The 22,284-nt window shown below is 37.5% G+C and overlaps 2 protein-coding genes across 2 annotated transcripts in view; one reads left to right on the top strand and one right to left on the bottom strand.

The window, feature by feature from the left end:
- Positions 1–41: 41 nt before the first annotated feature.
- LOC128895537 (ring canal kelch homolog) lies at positions 42–3,156 on the bottom strand. The gene is made up of 9 exons (XM_054158220.1): positions 2,705–3,156; positions 2,455–2,601; positions 1,850–2,254; positions 1,517–1,770; positions 1,201–1,428; positions 952–1,124; positions 696–836; positions 345–600; positions 42–250 (listed from the first exon to the last, which is right to left on the bottom strand). The coding sequence occupies exons 1-9, from the start codon at positions 2,773–2,775 to the stop codon at positions 60–62; spliced, it is 1,866 nt and encodes a 621-aa protein (XP_054014195.1). The 5' UTR covers positions 2,776–3,156; the 3' UTR covers positions 42–59.
- A 2,125-nt stretch (positions 3,157–5,281) lies between these two features.
- LOC128895519 (dual 3',5'-cyclic-AMP and -GMP phosphodiesterase 11) overlaps positions 5,282–22,284 on the top strand; it is a 71,958-nt gene continuing 54,955 nt past the window's right edge. Inside the window, exon 1 of the mRNA XM_054158188.1 lies at positions 5,282–5,700. The gene's annotated coding sequence lies outside the window, so the exon portion shown is untranslated. The remainder of the gene's footprint in view (positions 5,701–22,284) is intronic.

The following is a 22,284-nucleotide window of genomic DNA, read 5'->3' as shown; positions in this document are numbered from 1 at the left end:
GACGTCTCGGCACCCGGGTCCGTGTTCTGCTCCGTTGCATGCCCAGCGGATTGCAATCCTCACATCGATGTCGTAGTCGGCATTGGTTTGTCGATTATCGCTACACCCGCGTAGCTACGGCCGATTCCCATGCTAGTCGGAAGGGTTGTCCAGGTGTCAGTCCTCGGGGAGTACACTTCTACGGATGCCAGGCTTGATACACCGTCGTCCCCTCCCACCACGTATAGAAGCCCATTTAAAGCGACAACGCCTATCGAAGAAATATTCGCCACCGTTTACAACTTGTCATCAAAGAAATAAATATATGAGTGTAATAAATTTTAAATGAAACTAAAATTAGTTACCAGCATTTCTACGGCAAAGGGCCATGTCGTTGACTGGACTCCACTGATTAGTATCCGGGTTATAAGCTTCGACACTTTTTCTAACCAAAGGACCATCGTGACCTCCTACAGCGTACAGAATTCCATCTAGAACACCAACACCGGCCCCACTACGACGCGTAGACATGTCAGGTACTGGTTTCCATTGATCTTTTTCCGGATTGTAACATTCGACGCTAGAAAGGCAGTGTCGCGATGCACCATCATAACCACCAACCTAAAACGACAATTTTATATTTTAAAAGTAACAAAATGAATTATTCAAGTGATGTGTTCAAATGTTGACGATCATTAGGTTATTAAGGTTATTACCGCATATAGTAATCCTTTGACGACACCCACGCCAACGCTACTTCTACGTGTCGACATCGGTGCTATTAGTCTCCATTCATGAGTCCTTGGGTCGTATACTTCGGCGGAATTTAGACCAGTCGAGCCGTCGAATCCACCAACCTATGTTTTAAGTACATATTCGATAACAAAAAGTTATAATAATAAATAATAACGAAAAATGAAATTTTACGATACTAGTAAGATAACGTTATGTACGCGAAAAAAAGATACGTACAGCATAAATACAGTTTCCCAAAACTGCTACGCCTAACGTGGATCTTCTCGCTTCCATTTCTGGACAAGGCGACCACTGATCGGTAGCTGGATCGTATATGTCAACTGTTCGTACTCTGAGAGATCCATTAAATCCGCCAACGGCATACACTCGACCACCAAGGACCGATAAACCTGTACATTATGAATTTTATAATCTGTAATAGATATACATTTTAATAATTCGATTGAAAATACGATTATTATTCACCAGCTCTACAACGCCGCGTTGGTAACTCGGATACTTGATACCACTTTTCTTCCTTAAAATCGAAACATTCGACGCTTCTAATTGCTTTTGGAGCTTGTCCACCAACTACTAACAATACTTTAGGTAATCCTCTTGGTTGTCTAGGTTTTGTACGAGGTGTTTTAAATAATGACTTTTGTTCTCCTTTAAGTAAATGATACTTTAATGCTTCAATCAGGAAATCCTTACCTGAATATGTTATTAACAAAAATACAACTTTTAATTATCTTATGCTAAATTACAATATACATATAAATGCATATGTTTGATCATTTACATTGTAAGTTTGCTTTAAGTAGTGGTTCTTCTTCCACACGTTGTACTAAATATTCTTGTGACAGCAAAGGTAAGCGTACATGTTCCATTAATTGAGCTAAATGAGCTTGTCTCTTTTCTAAATCGCTATGCACCCAAGATATTACACATTCAAACACTTTTTCTTCTGAAGGTACCATTAAACGATCACTGCAAATTAGTTTAGCAACTTGCTGTGGTGCTAATGTTAAAAATTCATCTCCATCTACCACTTCCCTAAATATATGATAAAATGTTTCCTATTAAAACTAGAAACGTACCAACAGTTACAAGTAAAAGTATCTCACTGTCTTACGAGAAATGTTGTTCTATGTAGCTATCCGAATGTGATAATAATTCTAGACAACCATGTAGATCGGCAAACGCGCGAATTCCTAGGCAATTTGACGGATGCAACTGAGCTTGCAGAAAATCACAACACGCATCGCGGACATCGGTTAATTGTAAAAGATTCGCGGCTGGCAATAGCACTTGTACGTTATCCTCGGTCACGTGTACCTCTGCAGAATAAACATAATCTACGAGCAACTCTAATGCAGAATAGTCTACGCCCTGCAGTGTTATTCTCTCTTGGTCTCGTTCCTCAAAACTTGTAAACATAGCATAGAAATAAGGACTACAGGCAGCGAGAACCATTTTATGCGCAGGTACTTCCATGCCCCCATCTGCCACCAAAGTCACGTCGCACAACAAATTTTTCCTATTAATCAAATACTTTGTTACATATGACATTCTTAACATTAACTTATAAATTTAGGTGATCCAAAACAAGACTATAGCATAATTCTCTTTGTTTTGGACATATGCAACACAAATATCAATAATGACATGGACTTTTAACTTAAAACTTAAGTAAGAAATTTACAATAAAATAAAAGAATTATTTTATTCATTTCATACTTTCGCATTTCATTAATGACATCAAAGGCTCGATTTGTGTGATGATGATTCCTGTAAGGCGGTTTATCTCTTCCATTTTCTCTAGGTACATGTTTTTGCGAGCTCTCATCTAAAGAATTCTGACTAGCATATCGAAGTAGCAAGCAACTGAAAGGAAACAAAGCATACGCATCTATTATTTAAAGATGTTGGATAAGGATTAAAGTTAAACAAGTTGAGATAAATAAATCTTATATAGAATATATCTCACCTTCCCTTGTTTTCGGAGCAATCATTATTATTGCTGGAATTTTGCACCTGACCCTGTCCCGCCGATTCCATTTCAGCTGTTTGGCGAAGCTTTTATCATAGATAAATGATAATTGCTTTCGTCAAAGTCGTAGGTAATATGTTTCAGTTTAATATGAATTAATAGTGCGGAAAATGGCATATATTATTTGTTTATACATAGTTTCACTACTGACATCAGCTGTACGAACGAAAATGACGCTACCGACTTCACGATATTTGTTGAATGTGTTGCGGTGTTATAAAACACGTCGTTTTATACCGAGTCAACAAATTGAAACGAAAGTTTTGTAACGGAAATTGTAATCTATTTAAACGCTAATAATAATATTTTGATGATGTGCGGGAACATGACACAATATTTCTTTCTTATTCGATCTCCGGACTTCACTGTTTCTCGCTACCTTTCGTTAAAGGAAAACAGATGCCGCTGTCGACATCTGCTGGACATCGTACGAATCATTTTATCCCTTTAAATATAAATTTGATGTCTGTTTCCTGTGCAGTGCGTTTTATTGCATTATTTAATCAACGTGCACTCGTAATTATTCAGAACTAGCGATTCCGTGCAGTTACAGAAATCGCTGGGCGAAGAAATGAGGTTAAGGTACGCGTAGCAGTAAGAATATTGTAAGTATTTCATTCTGCCAGATTCGTACACATGTTTCTAGTGCGTTGTTTGGAGTACTTGAACTTTGTTGGATTGTTTCATCCCTTCGAATTATTAATTTAATATACGTATCGAGAATGTCATTGCATTGTTTAACGTTTAAATGCAGCGAATATGGATTCGTAGAAAATCAAACTTAGCGATTTTGTGGAGTATACATATAGTATATTAACAATTGTTAAAGGTAAATAGATAAGTGTGGTTATGGTAATAATTGAAGGGAAAATTTGATAAATAATTGTTTACATTCAATTTGTATATTCATTTTGAAGGTTACCCGACTTGTTCCAGAAATCAAGATTGAAGTGTAATTTTAAAGGACGATCTTTTGCTAATAGGATTGTGATTAAGTACATGGAGTAATTTTATTACTGAATACTCCATTTTTTGAAGGTTAGTTTTTGAATATTTCTCTACGTGTACTCAATTTCTCGGCTAACTCGTATCGATAAAATAATGCCGTTAACATAGTATATTGATAAAATCTCAAGAATTTGGAAAACTATATCGATAGTATTACTTCCTATCGTTAAAAATAATCTTCATCATATTTGTTTTTCCTCATTTGCCATTAAAAAATCATTGGCGTAGGATTGAAGTCATAGAAATTGTTAGAAATAAATCTTCGTTATCAAATTACATAATTTAAATGTAGGAAACGCACTTGACTGTGTATAAATCTTTTTTATGGTTTTTTTAAATTTTCGAAATATACGTTAATAAAATTTCTAACGTATTAATAATTTATGTAACTAGCATTCTATATGGACGGAATTTCAATGTAATTTCTACGTTGAATCGAAAACTTTAAATGATGCTGGTAAATTACTCGCAAAGTTGTTCAGGCAACTTAATTCTCACGCTAGAATCCAATGCCTATGTTTCCAGTTACATAAGAGCTCGTAACGTATTTCGTCGCGAAGCAAAGTGCAAACTTATGTCACCGTTCTGCAGTGTATCTTGTACTGTAAATTGTAGTACGAGAATTTTCAAATACGTAGCCAGAAAGTCTCGTTACGTTCCAAGCAATCATTCATTGAACTTGACTTGCCACGTCATTTGCACTTTTACATTAAGTTCTACGTCATGACGCACGGGAAATAGAGTGAATGCAAATTATGAAACACAATTATCATCTTTTTTTTTTTTTTTTTTTGTTAAATACTCTATTTTCTTGAATAATAACTAATTTTTTTTTTAAATACGAGACATATATATGGATCTCGTTGAGAATTGTATCGTATATCTGCGCAGAAAAATTTAACCTTTAGGAGGTACCTGGAACCTGTTTCGAAAGGTTCCGCTATTTAATAAAATATATGTTATTAATATCTACTGTAGAATCATAGCCGCTTCTTAATTCTGCTAGAATGTCTCCAAAATATTTTCAACACAATATTTGCACACAAATATACCAGCAACATTGTTGCGATATTGCCACATGTAACTGCAACGTTCCCTACTACATGTGAATTAATCATTTCTTTCAAAGCAGAGGCAGACAGAATTTGACTGCAACTAAGAACCCTCGACTGTGTAATTCGGATTTGATTGAACAAGTACGAGTACAGTTGTTGTTGATTATATTAGGTTGTCCCAAAAGTTTCTTTCGCTTTATTAATAAGTAATACATGCGCAACATTTTATGTTTCACGTTACATTACTGAATAACTGTTACAACATGAATATCTATGAAATTAGATTGTCTATTTATATAAACACGATCACGTAAAATAATTGAGCGCAACTAGCGAAAGAAACTTTCGGGACAATCTAATATCTCGAAGTTTTAAACGAATGGCAATTTTGACGTTTCTGTTCCAAAGTAGAGAAGTTTCGAACATTTAAGTGACAGGTGTTGTTGCACGGTATGCTTGGAATTAGGAGTGTTTCGAAGTACGGGGCGCCAGGTGTCGCGGTTTCAGTGCCGGCCAATAGGCGCGATACGGGTCCGTCAGTCATCCGGCAACCCGCTGTGGAAGCGTTTCGTCGCGCCGCGGATTGGCGTCGATGCGTTCGCATTCGATTGTTTCGTACACATTCTCGCCCCGGTGCCGCGAGAAACGGCGCGTCTCGAATTTCGAAAATCGAACCACCGCGAGAACGATTGTTCGCACGCGGTGCATGGTCGAGCGGGCACCAACGACGCGGGAGAAAACGCCGAGAAACCGTGGAGGAAGGAATTTCGTGTTGATCGTGAAAGTCGATCCGGTCTTCCTGACGCAGAATCCCATCGGCGAGGAGCAGTTTCTTCACCGTAACTTTCCTCGTTTTCGTTTCTTCGAAAGGTGAGTCGATTCCACGCAACTCGTCTTTATTGCGCTCTCCCGGTTCCTTTGTTTACTTTGTGTTCGTGGTGCAACGCACTTCCTCGTGCTGTCTCGCTGCTTTCAACCAGCTCTGGGACTTGGCCGATTTTTCTCTATTCGAATACCATTGAAGTGATATTGGAGTAATCGAATAGTTTTAATGGAATTCGAATACTACTCCAACATTAAGTCACCTGTATATCTTATTATTTGAATACAGCTCCAATACTATCGTAGTACTATTGAGTATTTGTACACTATTAGAATATTTTACTTTTCGAATACCATTGACGTAATATTTGAGTACTCGAATGGTTAATTGAATTATAATAATACTGCTTCATCGATGAAGTAGCTCGATATTCGCAGTAATCAGTCATATAAATTATAAGTCGAGTTATTCAAGTTCGTAATTTTAGTAAATTAAATTTTACTTTTATTTTATATATTTTATTAATGGTATTCAATGCAACATGCCTATATTGAGAGACGAAAAGTAACATGTTTACATTTTTTTTCAGTTGTAAGCAGCGTGAAAAGATTACACGCGATATTATTTTTTGCGATATACAAATGTAATTCAGCAAACGAGTTGGCCAGTTTGTGTATGTTTACATGAACTGTGCTTATACATGCTTACGAGTAATTAGAGTTATAATTGATTGAGTAACCAATTACTTTCGTTGCGAGTACAGATATAATTTCGTAATCGTCAATCAGCTCCCGCTCGTTTGGACGCCGAAACTCGAAGCTCGAGAAATATTCGATCGTTCGCGGAGTTTGCTCTGCTGTTTCTATAATTTGTATTCACACAATCGACGGAGTCGTTCGTTTTAATCGGTTCATATCGTTTTTCATCGGCGGGTAATCGACTGAAACGAACGCGATAATTCTCAATTGCGTGCGATCGCGATACGACGATGACCGTGAGACGTACTGGCTACGATCATGTGTTTTGTTTTTCTTTAAATTTCATTTGAAGCGCGGATAGAGTCGGAGGACTTCGATTCTTGCACTTTCGTGGAAGCCACACGTGGTCGCATCGTGTGGTGAACAGCGCTATCTCCAGGATGCTGGAGTGTATTTTATTTGCACTCGCCGTCAGTATATACCGTGCATCTATTATCATAGCACATTCGAGTCAAATATTCCAAGTATGTTCCCGTTTCCGTAACGCATATCGTTTGCTTTGCATCGTTTCTACACGAGACGTTACACGTTTTGTTTCGCCGGAACGTACAGGTTTCGCTGGCTCGTTTCAGTTAATTTTCTTTTGCCGTTTAGATTTGTCATAAGTCAACGTTTAGAGGATTATCAATTTTAAACGTATAAAATAACGATTCAAGGAAATTATTTTTCACGATTACGATCGCAGACGCTCCATGGAACTGTTAGGACACAATGACACAACTGACAGAGACAACGTGTACATTTTGATCAGTTTATCGATCAGCATTGTGAAAATTCATAATTGCCTCCCGCGAGAACTTCGTTTTGTTTGCAAACAGTAGACCACGTTTCCTAACAGTCGTATAATGAATCCAAACGACATAAAATTCTATCTTACAAAACTTTAAACTCTTATTTTAGTCGTTACTTGACTAATCGAGCTTTAAGTATTCGTATAATCGCCTATTCAAGTTTTTAACTAGTCGAATAGTTGGTGTCGAAGATATTAGTAGAATTTTTTAATAATACTCGTTCCGTTTCCATCGATTACACTTCTACCTCTTGCGTTATCTCGACCAAGTTATCTGACATTTCAAAATATACGTGTTTTAAGATACAGCGTGTGTACACATAACCGTTGCGTCGGCTCACAAAGTCGCAAATACTTTAAGTTTGTCAGAGTCGCTACGGTTGCGATTTCAATGTAAAAGGCACCGTGCATGTATTCTTCCGTCGAGAATTTCATTTCGTTCGTCAGCAGTTTTCGTTTTCTTTTTCCCTTGGAATTTTCCTTGCGAATGTTTTCGAAATAGAAAGTATACTAAAAACGGGTAGATTGAGACTACTCGTCGAATACTTTCCGTACTTAAATCGTAATCAACTTGTACTTAATGGTTCTTCAAGTATTCGAGTAGTCGAATACTTGAGGATTCGAATACTACTCGAGTATTTGACTATTCGTATTTGAATACTCGAGCGTTGGAATTGGAGCATTTACGAAGTAAAAAGTATTCATGTACGAATAGTGAAATATTGTAATTCTACTCGAATTCCCTTTGAATATTGAGTTGTTTGAACGCCACCAGCTCTAACGTGTGAAAAAATACATGGTCGTATTATGCAATTAGAGTTCGCATAGACGATCTTCGAGACAGAAACAATACGCGACAAATTGCCGCAGTTGCTCGACATTTTCCAATGGTACCTTGCAGTCTGTGCAATAATAATTGATTACGTGACTATCGCAATCTCGATCCACGCAACGCGTAAACATTTTGTAACAGATTACAGTCGATTTCATTGACATAACCTTAGAACTATACATCGTATGAACCGTAATGCAAACGCTCGAGTCATGCGTGCGTTAAGAATTTTTTTTTTTCAAGCCTGCAATGCGTCGAAAAACCTCAGAGAATTTTGGTTTCCCTTTCGCTTCTATTTTAGAAATTGAGTCAACCGTTGTAAACAAAAAATAGTGTAGGCAAAAAAGTATGTTAGTATTTTTATTATAAGGAATAATTTGAACTCGACTATTTCAGTACTTAACTATTAGAGTTACTTGCCTATTCAAATTTTGAACTGCTCAACTATTTGTCGCATACAGCTTCGTTTACAATCCTTCTGAAACGAAAACAAACTATCCTTCATGTCCATCTTGAATCAGTATTCGTTACAAAATGTTTATTTTCCTTAAACAATTATTGACGATTTTATCGTTGTTTTATAAATAAAAACCGATAGGTTCGTTCGCTGCCAAGAACAGCACTGCTGGAATCGCGTTTCGCAGACGCGTGAACGTGAAATTTATGTAACAGATACCGCGGCTTTGCCGTTTTTAGCAGAACGATCAAAATGAGAATTTGCAGAGTAGAAATAGATCTAGTCGTAGTCGCTTATATGAAACGTGGTGGCGCCGGGGAAGAACGTGTTCCCGATGTATGTGCACCATTGTTACAAGTGCAAGGTTACACGCAACGTGCATTGTGTATCTGGACGATTATTTCCCCACTGTAAACGATCGACGATTCACTGTTTGCACAATATGAACGGTTCTTTCCAGACTGTCGCCTTTCAGTTTCATGCACCGACTAACGTCCAAATCATTCGAGGAACGTCCTTATCGCTGTAATACTCGTAATCCGCCGCGTAAACCGCATTCCAGCGTGTGCATCTGCATCCTCGTGCCGTTATACCGTCGATGTACGAATTTCTTCGGTTTACAGCTTAGATCAGCGACTCCCAACCTTAATTCACAAAAATCAATCAGTCTCGTTCTTGAATATTTTTGGTGTACGTAGTAAAATTACATCTGAAATATTTAGTATAATTCTGAACTTTTAAAAGAACATTCTTCTCTCTGGCATTGTTGGAATCAGGCAAAAATAAAGAAATCGTTTCGGTGAATTTTGCCCTGGAATCGAATTTTTAAACATTCTTCGATACTAGTTTTATGAAGTACACGTATGTTTTAACAATTTCAATTTAGATATTATCGGATAGAATTTTTAAAAAAATTATTTGAACTACACGAAGATTCTGGTAAAATTAATTCCACGAGAAGATTGAGTTTTTTCACCGAGAAAAGTTCGTCGCCGATCTGCTCTCAGGTAATTGCCTGTTTCGAATCCCATTATACATTCCAGTCACGAGAAAAACTAATAATAAAAAAGAATAACGCGAAGCCAGAGGGAGGGATACGTTTTTAATATTTTACATTGATGTCAGCTACGGGCGGGGCGGTACAATAAGTGATACGTAACAATGATAAAGCAACGTCATTCCGGAGAAGAGAAGACCGAGTACGTCGCGATATACCATTATCGACATCCTTTGCGCGATTAATCAGCTTTAATTTTCAACGGAGTGACGACACGGTTCTGTTCAAATTACCCGGAGCCAGCATTCGACGTAATCTGATTTTCACTGCTAGATCAAATGATAAGACGTCTTTCGAAATTTTCATAGATACACTTATCATCGTGTGCGCCCTAAAACGAACAAAATTGAGAGCGAAGAAAATTTGGTGAAATTCGTATTCATTGTCTAGAGTATTAATTAGTAGAGGGATATTTTTCAGTCGAATATTAATTGGTAATCAAATATTTGAATACTGTTTAGATAGTATTAGAATTCTTGACGTCTTGAATATCATTGAAATATTATCAGATTACTGAAATAGTTATGTAGAATCAGAGTAATACTCGACTATTCAAGTATACATATATTCTAATGAAAATATAGATGTTACCGAGGACAGGTTGTTTTAATGAACAAGACAGGTTAGTTGACGGGATGATCGCCGTAATGGCCCGACAGAAATAAAAAGGAAGCGAGCATATCTTTAGCCTGTTACCGCAGAAGATGGATTAGTTCGTCATATTTGTATTCGTATAAGTCGTTCGATATTTTTTTTCGTTTCATATTCATCTAAGATCCCCTATCTTTAATTGCACCGCAATACTCGTATTAGCATAAATTATTCCATACGTTCAATCACCATTAACTTATAATTACACGTTATATTATAAATCGGTTTCTGCCCTACTACAACGTGAATCTTATTGGAGGATTGGAGGAACTGAGAAGAAACATTTAAAAAATGTTTAAACTTCTGATATCTCGAATACTGCGCATATCCTTTTAAGCTTCATAAGCTTCATGGCAGCTGTGCCACTGATAATACACTCGAATTACTTTGTTACGAAAAGGCAGTGTGTACAGATCTATTAGAGTGCACTTTCCCATACGATGGAAGCAATTTTCCTTATCGAGAAGTTCATGAATATGACGTCAGTATTAGAATTTTTTCGTATTCGAATATTCAAATATTTCACTAACTCAGAATTCGATAAATATAATTCGAGTATTATTCGAATGTTGAACAATTCGAATATCATTCGAATATTTGACTATTTGAGTACAATTTCAAATACTTGTCTATCTTAGTACTCGAGTAACTACATAAGAAAGTTGACGAATCACAAGGGACAGAGTCGTCCTCGACGTAGCACGGTGGCCACGAAACCGTCAGGAAACGAAAGTCGGACGATTTGATTTACGATGCCTCTGCGAAATTTCTAATACGTGTGCGTACGTGCGATGCGTACTAAACGTGAAACCGGACACTTTAGGTCGTAGCACGCGTTTGGCAAAAAACCAGTGCCGTGAACGACATTTTGGCGCTCTGTGGCTTAATCCGACAGCATTATTTGAAAGAAAATCAATCATTACTTCGTTTATACGTGATTTTCTTCAATAGTGTTCGGATTATATTCTATTATTGGTGTTTATCAATTTCTTTGCAGAAGTAAAAAATAATTTGTGTTTTATAAATAGTGGGTTAAAATTGCATACTTCGCCAACGCTGACAGATTTTATCTTCATTGGGTGCCTAACTACAATTGTTTACATTCCGTTATCATATTTGAGCAATATCAAAGGCTGGTTACGTGTTGGACAGAATAATGCATTTTCAGCTTCTTAGAACTAGTTATATGCGAACGTATATTTGTAGTCACAGTCTTTTTTTTTTTTTTTTTTTTTTTTATCAGTATGATTAGAAAAACATGCTGATAAAGTGTGATGAAACAGTTTGGAAAAAACGTTTTGACATCAACTCCAAGCACTCGGTTCGAAAAGGAAAGAAATGTTAGGCAAAAAGTTGCAAAACAATTAATCACCTGCTATACAAATACAAATCATCTAATCGGACTTACAGAGTTAAGTATAATTCTCTACATATAATTTCAAAGTATTCAAAAAATATTTATTAATGTTTTAGCAATTTTCATTTATTACGCAGTAGTTGCATACTTTTTAATTTAAATGGTGCCTATTTAGTTCGCTAAAACAATAATGAAAAAAATACATAACAACTGTTTCAGTTGCAAAATGTTATCGATGCAATAGTAAAACTAATATTGCAAACGTATATTTAGCGAAATGTATGGCGCTGATTGATGAAGCGAACCGATGGGCCAGAAACTTTAAGGGGTGATTCTACGTGCTAAAATAAGACGAAAGTCAAGAATGACGAAATTGCGTTCGTGGCATTGTGTCCGAGTTATTAATTGCTGAAGATACGTGTGAAAGACGTCATACGTGAGGGACTTCAACTACTGTTGGCGCGGGCACGTCAGCTGACAGATGACGCACAGTGCGGCCAGTGCCGTATCCATTTAAAAAGACCCACTGACCTCGTACTCGACGTAATAACTTATAACGTTACGCGATACTGCAGTTCTTTCCAAAGTTTTCTAAAGGACCCTAGATAAATCGTTGTACGATATTAAACCTGTCTGCTCGCTAAACTCTACGACCGTTATAGAAGACTGAAAGGACACATCTATAACTCGAACGATTTATTCATTTATTTAACGAATCGTAGTGATTGTTTTCTTCGTTATTTTCAGTTTTAAAAGTGAAGCAGAAGACTTTCAGGAGATGTCCAAGATTTTCAAGATCTATTCAAGACTTTCAAGATCTATCAAATTTACCAAGGACTACCAAGATCTACTCAAGACACATCGAACACTTAAAAATTTACCAAAAACTGTCAGGACCTACCGAAGACTTTCAACACACATCAAAGATCTTAAAAATTTACCGAAAGATTATCATGGATTTATGTAGACATTCAAAATCTACCAGAGACATACAACAGCTACCAACCCCCTTCCAAATCATCTAAGTCGTCATCACATACAAATCAATTTAAACTTACACTTCCACCCCCAAAAGTACCAAGTCTCCTTTAAGTCCCAGCTTCAAACCTCCAACTTTGCAACCCACTACCAGTTTGATAGACGACGAAACAGCTAACGACGAAAACATTCGCGGCACAAGGTGAGTCAACGAGTGCAGCGAACTCGCCTCGAGGACACTTTAGATAGTGCTGGATAGGACTCGTCGTATCGTTATCGCGTGGCGTTATCGGATGGATTCGGGGCGAAATATGCGTGAAACCGCGTTTACTGGCAGCTCGGAAACATCGCCGATGCCCGCATCCGTTTCTTTTTCTGCGAGCCTTCCTTTTCCATGCCCGGAAACGGTGGTCCGTTTATGACGCAGGAAATTCGCCCCGATTGCACGGTATAAATGAACGCATTGACTTCGTCCGCTCCTCATTTCGATCGTGGATCGCAAGACGCGCTCAAGTTCTCTGATAAAAGTCGGCGACGGGACGTGTTTGGTGCACCTTTCTCTGTTCGAATCGATAAGTGAGTCACCTTTCCAAATTAATTATCGGGTTTCCTGTCATGCCCGGTTATGATAGTCGTTGTCGGATCGCTATTGAATTCCCTACGTCACGGATACTCCATATGTCGGCGTCGATACGTCAGATCGTAATTAGTAATCGAGCCTTGCCCCTCCGGTCATTTTAATATTTATAAAAGTTTGACGCTTATGAATATACCGATTGGATACTCGTTTATTTATCGAATGAATGATACATCTTGTAACGAATCGGTTGCAGGAGAAATTAATAAAAAGGATTTTACTATTCGCTAGTACTCTAGCATTCGTAGAGGAGTATCTGGATACTCGTATTATTCGAATACCGTAATCAAGTTCTTTAAGTTCTAAATTTGGTAGATATCTGTTGAGTGCCATCCGAATACTATTCAAATATATAACTATTCGAGTACAATTCAGAATTTATAGAAACGATAATGGAAGATAATTTCGAGATCTAAAAAGAGTACATCCATTAGGGGATTATAGTCCAACGACCCCTCATATGTGTCTATTAACGACTCCCTCGCCAGCAGGGAAGAAGATTATTTTCACAAACCTATGGAACAGTTAATTTCGAGACCTAATGAGTGTGTATCCCTTACAGGATCTATAGTGAAACCTAAAAATACACTTAGGTGTAGAAAAGCTTTCTTCTCTGGATTAGAATTAATTTCAACTTCCTCGTAGCTTCATATTTACTTTGTATCTCGCGACCGGTTTCCCAGGTTTCGAGTCTTTCGAGATCTCATTTTCCAGGAAACGCAATCCAAAGTTTCAATGCCGCCCAAAATGCCGTATAGCTTGACAATAGCCCATTCGTGACAATCCCTGGAAATCCCCCGATATGATTTTCCTGCGTTGCGAGAGGCAATCTCACCTGGGGACGTTTTCGTGGTGTAATCTTCTTCCCTCTACTGATCATGACACAACTACGACACTTCTATATATTTGAGCTGCTTGACAGAGACTAATGAAAGTTGTTTATCCGGCTACTATCACAGCATGCGTAAATATTTGTCCCGCCTCAGAAGCTGCAAATAGATACGAAAAATGTGTGGATTCCTTGTCTTCGTGGGGATAAACAAAAGCCTTGTCTTTGTAGCCCGAAAGGCAAGATTAGGGTTGTTTGTGGACCTAGTGGTCGGGAAGTTTCCATTTTTCTAAGGAAAATATAGGAAAATTGGAGATTGTTATTTATTTAGGGTGATACGCTATCTTTCTAATTGAAAGCAGTACAAAATAATTTTTGTTTTATCGAGGAATGGTTTGAATACTTAAAAATAATATAAACAATTTCCATTGGGAAATTCCTATTCGGAGGTTCTACTGTTCTTATGGAGTAACCTTCTAGTGAAGCATTCTACTATAATGATTAAAACTGGCAATGCCTGCGTTCACACCTAATAATAGCATCAAAGCAGAACCGTTTAGAACTGACTACAGAAGGAACGAAATACTTCGTGAGTTGGAAGGGTCTACATCGTTAACAAGAAGCTAAGCTATTGGGGAAGCTAAATAATTATTTAAGATTATATTTTAATATTGACATGATAGTGCGACTGTATTATTAATTCCATAATGTTATAAAATAGTCCCCTTTAGGCATGTACTCTCTTTTTTTACTAGTTTTGAGTAAATTTAAAAAAAAAAAATATTTGAAAAACCTTTAGCAAAGAGAATATAAAGCAAAATATCAATTTTTTACCTGAATTAAAGGAGAAATCCCTTAAGATCTCTTTGTAGGAATATATTAAAAAACTTCAGCAACCATGGATAATCTTGACCATGGATAAAAAGGTACACCCTTAATTTTCTTAACCTGGACTTCTTTTTGATACATCGTGAGGGTTCTGGAAAAGTCGGGCGCGCCATCAAACGCCTCAGCTACCCCCAAGTGGCGAGGGTATTCCCCTGAAGCGGTACAAATCCGCTAAGCGGGGTGTTCGCACTCTTCTTGTCTCAAACAGAGAGCTTAGCGTTGCGTAAAAGTAGGAACGTGATTCAAACTCTGAATCCCATGATTAGAGAAACGACCATGAGTGGCAATTTGGGTTCGGACCAACTATAATGAATTTTATTATCAGCGAAACGTCAGAACATTTGTGTTAATTCGTTTCATAAAAATGTCTACCTGCCAATAAAAAAATAAATTGTCCAATCGCGACGCATCAAATGAAAATTCATATTATACAATTAAATATTTCATAAGGGACAAGTAAAAACTTAATTCCTCGATCGAATAAGCGTCACGTATGAATTGGTAAAAATTGGTTACATTTGTTGCCCATTACTCGAATAAAATTGTGCTCATCACTGTTGATAATCACTCAAGTGTTTGACGTTAAACTGAAAAAAAGTTTCGTCGACGATGGCCGCTTTACGCACGGAAGTTTCCAGAAAAATATTATCTCAGAACAAACGTTGTTTACCTGCGATGTGTGTGTGTGTGTGTATGTGTGTGTGTGTGTTCCCTCGCGCTTATTGTGTTCTTTGTAAATTACGATTGCCTATTATGTCCTGCAAATTACGGTCGTAGAATAGTGATCGACGGACAGTCGCTTTAATGCGAAGTTAGCTGGTATCGATCGGTTCGTTGGTTTCACTGTGTAGAAATGTTCATTTGAAGCACTCGTAACTTCCTCGATAATGATCCCGAGTGATTATCGGTACATCATCAAACCTGTTCCAGGTATAATTGCACGCTTATATAATTTCTAATGTTTATAATGCTAAACAAATAATAGCTCGCTGTGTTCCATGAAAATAAATCTCTACGCGAGAACTTCGCCTGGAAGTGCTATTGTACTATGCCATTTCGGGTGGTTTCTTTTATGAACCGAGAGAACGGATACACGCTTGATTAATTGCTAATGCAAAGGCACTATAAGAGGTTTCCTCGCGAATTTCCGTTGCTCCTTTAATTCAATTTCCTTTGTCTGTGAGCAAAACTTCGCCGTTATTAAAACCGAAACTAATTCGCAATATTACATTTTCGAGATTTCATTTCGAGATGGCTGTTCCTCGGTAAAAGGATTCGGTGAAACTTTGGTTAAATGAAATTTGTTTGTAGGCATTGTCATTCAGAATTTTAATACCGAATACCTGTATTTAAATAGGTGCTATTTACAGTCCACAATTCACTACAGATATCTAGACACAGAAAATGTGTGTCTGATCAAGAAAGTATCATTCTACTTACAATCAATTAGTATTCCACTTACAACCAAGAGTAATTCTAGCAAATTAATCTAGCGCGTCTAGTGCTAAACGAGTAAATTTATTCAGCTTTTTTATGAAACGTCAAATACCAATAAACATTTGTCAATGAAAAAAAATAAATTAAAATTCTACCACTTCAATTTGAGCAGAAAACGAGAGAAATATTTCTGGGAAGATATCGATCGGGGAATTCGTATTCGATCGACACTCGGTGAATCCCCCTTTTAGTTGGAAAGGAGTCCAGCGCGGGCTGAACGTTCGCCGTTTAGCGTCGCTTTGAAGAGAAATCAGTGAAACAGGGAGAGAGCAAGAGAGAAAGAGAAATACAAAGAGATAGGAGGCGTCCAACAACGGCGCCAATGAGTCTTATTCATTATGTATGATGACGTTTTTCTTTCTCCGGCACTGTTTTTTCTTCTTTTGTTCGCGCGAGTGTCTCGAGTCGATAAATCAATCGGCGTTAAGATCGATCGTCTCTGGCAAATGGACGTGTGTATCCCCGATAAAATGTGGGTATGCGACACGGTCACGTGTCTCGTGATGCAAAAAAAAAAAACGCGCTGCACGTTGCATCCTTTCTTGGGACGGCTTTATAGCGCGCGCCCCGACGCGCAGTGGCGCACCCTTCCAAATAGCTCGTAAAAATTTATAATCTCGTTGGATTCTCGTGACACTTGATATTCTTGCGTATTTTTTGTCGCTGAATTCGATTATCTTGTCAGAAATATAAAATTCAAAATGGAGCAATCGGAGATCATTTATAGAATCGACAAAAGATATCTTCAAGTCCCAAGCAGCCTTTCGATAGAAATATTTTTGGCCTAAAAATGAAATTCTATTAAGAATATTCTCTTTTAGCTCGTGTCATTTCTTTTTATGCGCAGAGAATTCTTTTCGCTGCTAGAGAACACTCGTTCAAATTGAAACAGAAGTTGCCGCGTTACGGATAAGAACTTTCTAGCGAGTTGTGGTAACAGCGGGTATTTGGTATTACTTGAATGGATCGACGTGTCCATGAGCATAGGAATTGGCTCGATATCGTTCTATCTCATTTCTTGCATTTGCATTTTGTTGACAATCAAGATTTCTCGTTGTAGTCTTCCTAAAAAACGTTTCTCAAATTGACGTTGAATCACGCTAATGGATCGAATAATACATTATTTATTTAGAAGGTACATTAAAGTACCTTGGACAGTTTTGCAGGATGGAGTAGTAGATGTCTTCCATCATCCCTGAAGCAATTGCAAGTTACGATAAAATCACGAGATAGCAATTCAATTGAAACTATTCAACAGTTGTCTTAATCTATTTCAAGACCAATAGAAGGTTGTTGAAGCATTGCTAAAGGCTTTGCCTTGCTAAATGGTGGCTCAAACCTCGAATTAACAAGACAATACAGAATATTTCACTGATCTCTTGCGAATCAACAAACTAGGAATACACTTGAAGATATTTTAGTGCTTTCTATGAAAGGAGGAAAAATCTTCCTTAAAAATTTGATCTCTATCAGTTAATCTCCCCTTTACTCAGGATACCGCGAATGAGATCGCAAATATCCAGGATCAGCCCGGAAAGAAAAAGAATTCTCTCTGAAAAGAATTCGTTGAGTGACAACGTGAGTTGAGTGAAATCGAACGTCCGACACTTGTAATGGATAACCATCCAAAGTTATGGTATCATTTTCCTCTCTTCGCACTCGTTCCAGCCAATATTGAGTAGTTCAAGTTTGCCCAACGAAACTCTCCATAGAGAGTGATAGTTCCAGACTGAAATGATCGATGGTATAATGGACGAGTGACGTGACGTCTCGATTTACATGATTGTCGAATCGATTCGGCTGCTTGGAGGGAAAAAACTGATGTGGACTGATGGCTGGCACTCTAATTAATTGAGTTGTAATTTCGAGAGAACATACGCCGAGCAAAGATGTCGGATCGCATTCGCGAAACGAGTGGGCGCTTATCCGCCTGTAGAAAAATATAGATCAGCGTATTCGGAACAAATATTTATTCCTATAATTGTAACGACACGGATCGATGCATTTCTGTGACAATACGAATGTGCTTTTCGTGCTTCTTTAACATTTGTTATTGTATGCGAGGCGAGCGTCGAGCAACCCGAATCGAACGTGAAAGGAAATCGATAGTAAACCCGGTAAGTGAAAATTTGTCTGCCGTCAGTGTCTGTTTTAGCGAAAAATCGAGACTCACGGTAAAAAAAAGCTCTCTGGCAAGACGAGACGAAAATTCCGAGAAAGGTGATCACCGAGACGAAAGTCAGAGGTAGATGAAACCGGGACGAGAAAGTTCAATTCCCTTTTGCGATGGAAACGTGGGCCACAAATCAGCTTGTTTATTGCCCGTATACCGTAGACACACCGTTTGATTGCAAAATTCCTCGTAATTGCATTGCTGTTTCCTTCGTATCGCGAGTGACGTCGTGTGATCGATGAAGAATAACCTAGAACTCATAATTTTACAGCGCACTCCGGAAGCTCATAGAATATATGTTTTTATTAGGGTAACTTGAACGTAAACGAGGCCCTTTTTACTAAATTTATCGGATGAATACTCTCGACGAACAATTTATGAGTACTCTGACATTCAAGTACTCGTATTCAACTAACTGCATCCAAACACTCGTAACTGAAATGCTCAAATATTCGAAAGATGATATTCAATGACGCGTGATAAATCGATAAAGCCCACGGTACAGCCACATCAAATTCATCGAGACGTCAGCAATATATTCTATCATACAATATTGTTTATTTTCTTTTCCGCATATCGCGAATAGTTTCCGAAGACCAATAGATATCGAATTTTCAATCTGTTCCAATATTAGATTATTCGAATAGTTGGCAGCTTTAGTGCCCATTCGGGAGAACATGACGTGTGCGGAATCAGATCCGAATTCACCTATTCAACTTTTCCCGATATCGTTTTGGCTGCATGTGGGTGAACATCGCTCCGCGACGATACGAAAAATTCCTACATCGCGACGTTCGTTTTTCCAGCGAAAGCTGCATTTAATCTGCCAAGTTGTCGGCCATAGATGTCAGCTGCAATAGTTCGGCTCGGTTTTAAAAGTTCGAAATGAATCACACGCGCGACCATATACCACCGAACAACATCTGTAGCTGTGATGGTCTTTTTGAACTCGTAAAGCATCAAACGAGTTTCACGAACGTCCATTTTATCATTTTTCTTTTCCCACGACGAATAACGTTTCCTCTGATAAATGTCAGACGATAATAATTATCTTTTGCTAATTCGATGTTTTCTTTTTGTTTCAGGTAAGTCGCAACAAACTCGCGTAGACGAATTCACAGTTAATCACCAAAGAAATTTCTCGTCACAGGTATTTACCATAATTACAGTTAAGAAAGATGCGGTAGGATGTTTCATAAGTATGCAGATTTTTGAATAATTATGTCGGAGAATGTTTGAATTTCCAAATATTTGTTTGTTCGCTCGATTAAGAAGTAAGGCGTAAATCAGGCCAGGTACAGATAAGCAGGTATAATTACATTGTTTGAATCTTATCAGTGTCATACGAAATTGGGACCGTTTTAATCCAAGAACGTTAAAGGATTTCGAAGATATGATTGTGTCATCGATATAAATGTGCTTAAGAGTCATTGCTCGTTTAACTTTGATTTATTCATCGGTATCAGAAACAATGGTTTTTGTGGACGATATAGACGATATCGAACCATTGTCTAGATAACTAGAGGATCAAATACTCTTCAAATAATCAAGTGTTCGATTTTTCGAACGATGATATTCGAAGTTTATTTACAGCATTTAAATACCTACAAAATATTCGAATGGCCCCTTATAGTTCTATGGCAACTGAAAAGTGGCAAGTATGGGAATGATTCCCGTTATGGGATTATACGGGGAGTGATCGTTATTCGCGAATGGTGGCAGCGTTGATCGCATTACCAATTACCTTTATCTGTCAATAAACCGACAGTCTGAACAACGATTACCTATATGCAGTCGATTTCACCTTCCACGGCGCACGTGTATTGTCCACCAGCTGCAACTATTCCTGTGATATACTCGCGTGCTTCAACCGCGTGTTATTTGCAAAACGGAGGCGTTATTTGTCGGAAGGAGGATCGATACGGCAGTGTCAACAAGGAACTATGTTACTCTACTTTGTTCTTCTGGCTTTACCCCGTTCCACTGGGATCTAAATAGTGGTTGGTTCTTCTCTATTTTCTTTCGTCTCCTCTTCACTTCTTTTCTTCATTTTTGTAATCCTTCGCTAGCCCGTTGGAACACGTTCCAGATTTAATACAGGTCTCGACGGCAAACCACGTTATCGTGCTGTATATCTGGTACGAGAGAATAACTGAATCATAATCAATTCAAATATTATTATAATTAATATTCTTGAAAGTTAAGGAATTTATCATTTCTATCGAAACGTAAAAAGCAACGAGAAAAAATGCCATCTGGACTTTTAATTTTAAAACACGCTGATTTTTAATTTTATGCTATTAATAGGCTGTGAGTGAAGTAATTGCAACGAATCATTACAATTTAGACAAAATATTCAAAGTGATTTAATTCAGGTAATCTTCCTCTGTATCTGTATCAAATACAAAATGGTATTTATTTTAACGGTATTGTTTCAAATAGTTTATTTGATGTAACGAGCAAGTTTATTATAGCGAATACCGACTTGCCATCGTCTATTTCAACTATGCATTCGTTGCACACACGGTAATTCGTAATTAAGTTGAAACTATCGGTACAGTCAGAATAGGCGAGTTATCATTTTTTGATAAACGCAAGGATAACAACGTCCTGTAGTTTCCACGAACACCGCGGGAGCGCGTTACCTGTCGACTGACAGAGAACGAAAAATTATTACCGCGAACCTGCGCTGATAATGCAGATCTCTCCATCTAAAAATTGATCATTCGCTACCTCAGACGAAGATAAGCCAGAAGTATTCAAATATTCGACGAATATATTATAAATTGAATAGAATTTAAATATTCTATTTCAGTTCTCTGTCAGTCGAATATTCCACTATTCGGTATTCTGTTTGAATAGGACTCTGAATTTTACTACTCGAACATTTAAATAGTCATATTTATATGTTTGAAATATTCAAATACCATCATACGAGTACTCAACTAATTCAATACGAAAATTATCGAATAATAACATTCAAATACCTACATTTTTAGATAATTAAATCTACTACTCAAATGTTCGAATACCAAAATTTTCAGGCAATTTAATCGAGTCCAGAAATATTCGAATACTGGAACATTCGAATACCAAAATCTTCATATGAATAACTCGAATACTCAAATATTCGAGTACTCGAGTATTCGAATATCTATGGAATACTCTAGAATTGAATTATTCTTGAGTATCTAGCGCTAGATATAAACAGAAACCAAAAGACGTTGCAGTTGCAGCTGATTTCACCCTCGATAGTCTTTCAGGATAGTAGTTCCGTGGCACGTGGAGAGGGAAGAAACCGTAGTCTTTCTTTACAGGGGTTTTATACATATAACGTACGGACTACATAGAGTACATAGACTATAGAGCCTGATACACACGACGGTGAATAGCTTTGCGAGTAGTCTAGACTGCCGTGTTGCATCCAGGGGCGGCTCAAGGATGGACACCCTGCATAATAATGCAACGAGATATAATTAACCTTACACGGGACTTCTATAATTAGATGCCTTCCAGTCTTCGGTTTTATGGCGAATATAAATGCGAGGACGAATAGAAATTTATATTAAGTAATATTGAAGGGAATGCTTGTTCTTAAAATCGATCAACCCTTAAATTAATAACCTTACCCTTGAAGTTAATTATATTTTTTAAATATAAATTGAACACATTGATCGATTATCACAATTTACGCCAAAGTTTGTCACCAATACGATAAAGTAACGAG

This window comes from Hylaeus anthracinus, unplaced genomic scaffold, assembly GCF_026225885.1.
Source record: "Hylaeus anthracinus isolate JK02 unplaced genomic scaffold, UHH_iyHylAnth1.0_haploid 5, whole genome shotgun sequence".
NCBI lineage: Eukaryota > Metazoa > Arthropoda > Insecta > Hymenoptera > Colletidae > Hylaeus > Hylaeus anthracinus.
The sequence above is the reverse complement of the archived record's forward strand: the minus strand, read 5'-3'. Positions and strand labels throughout refer to the sequence as shown.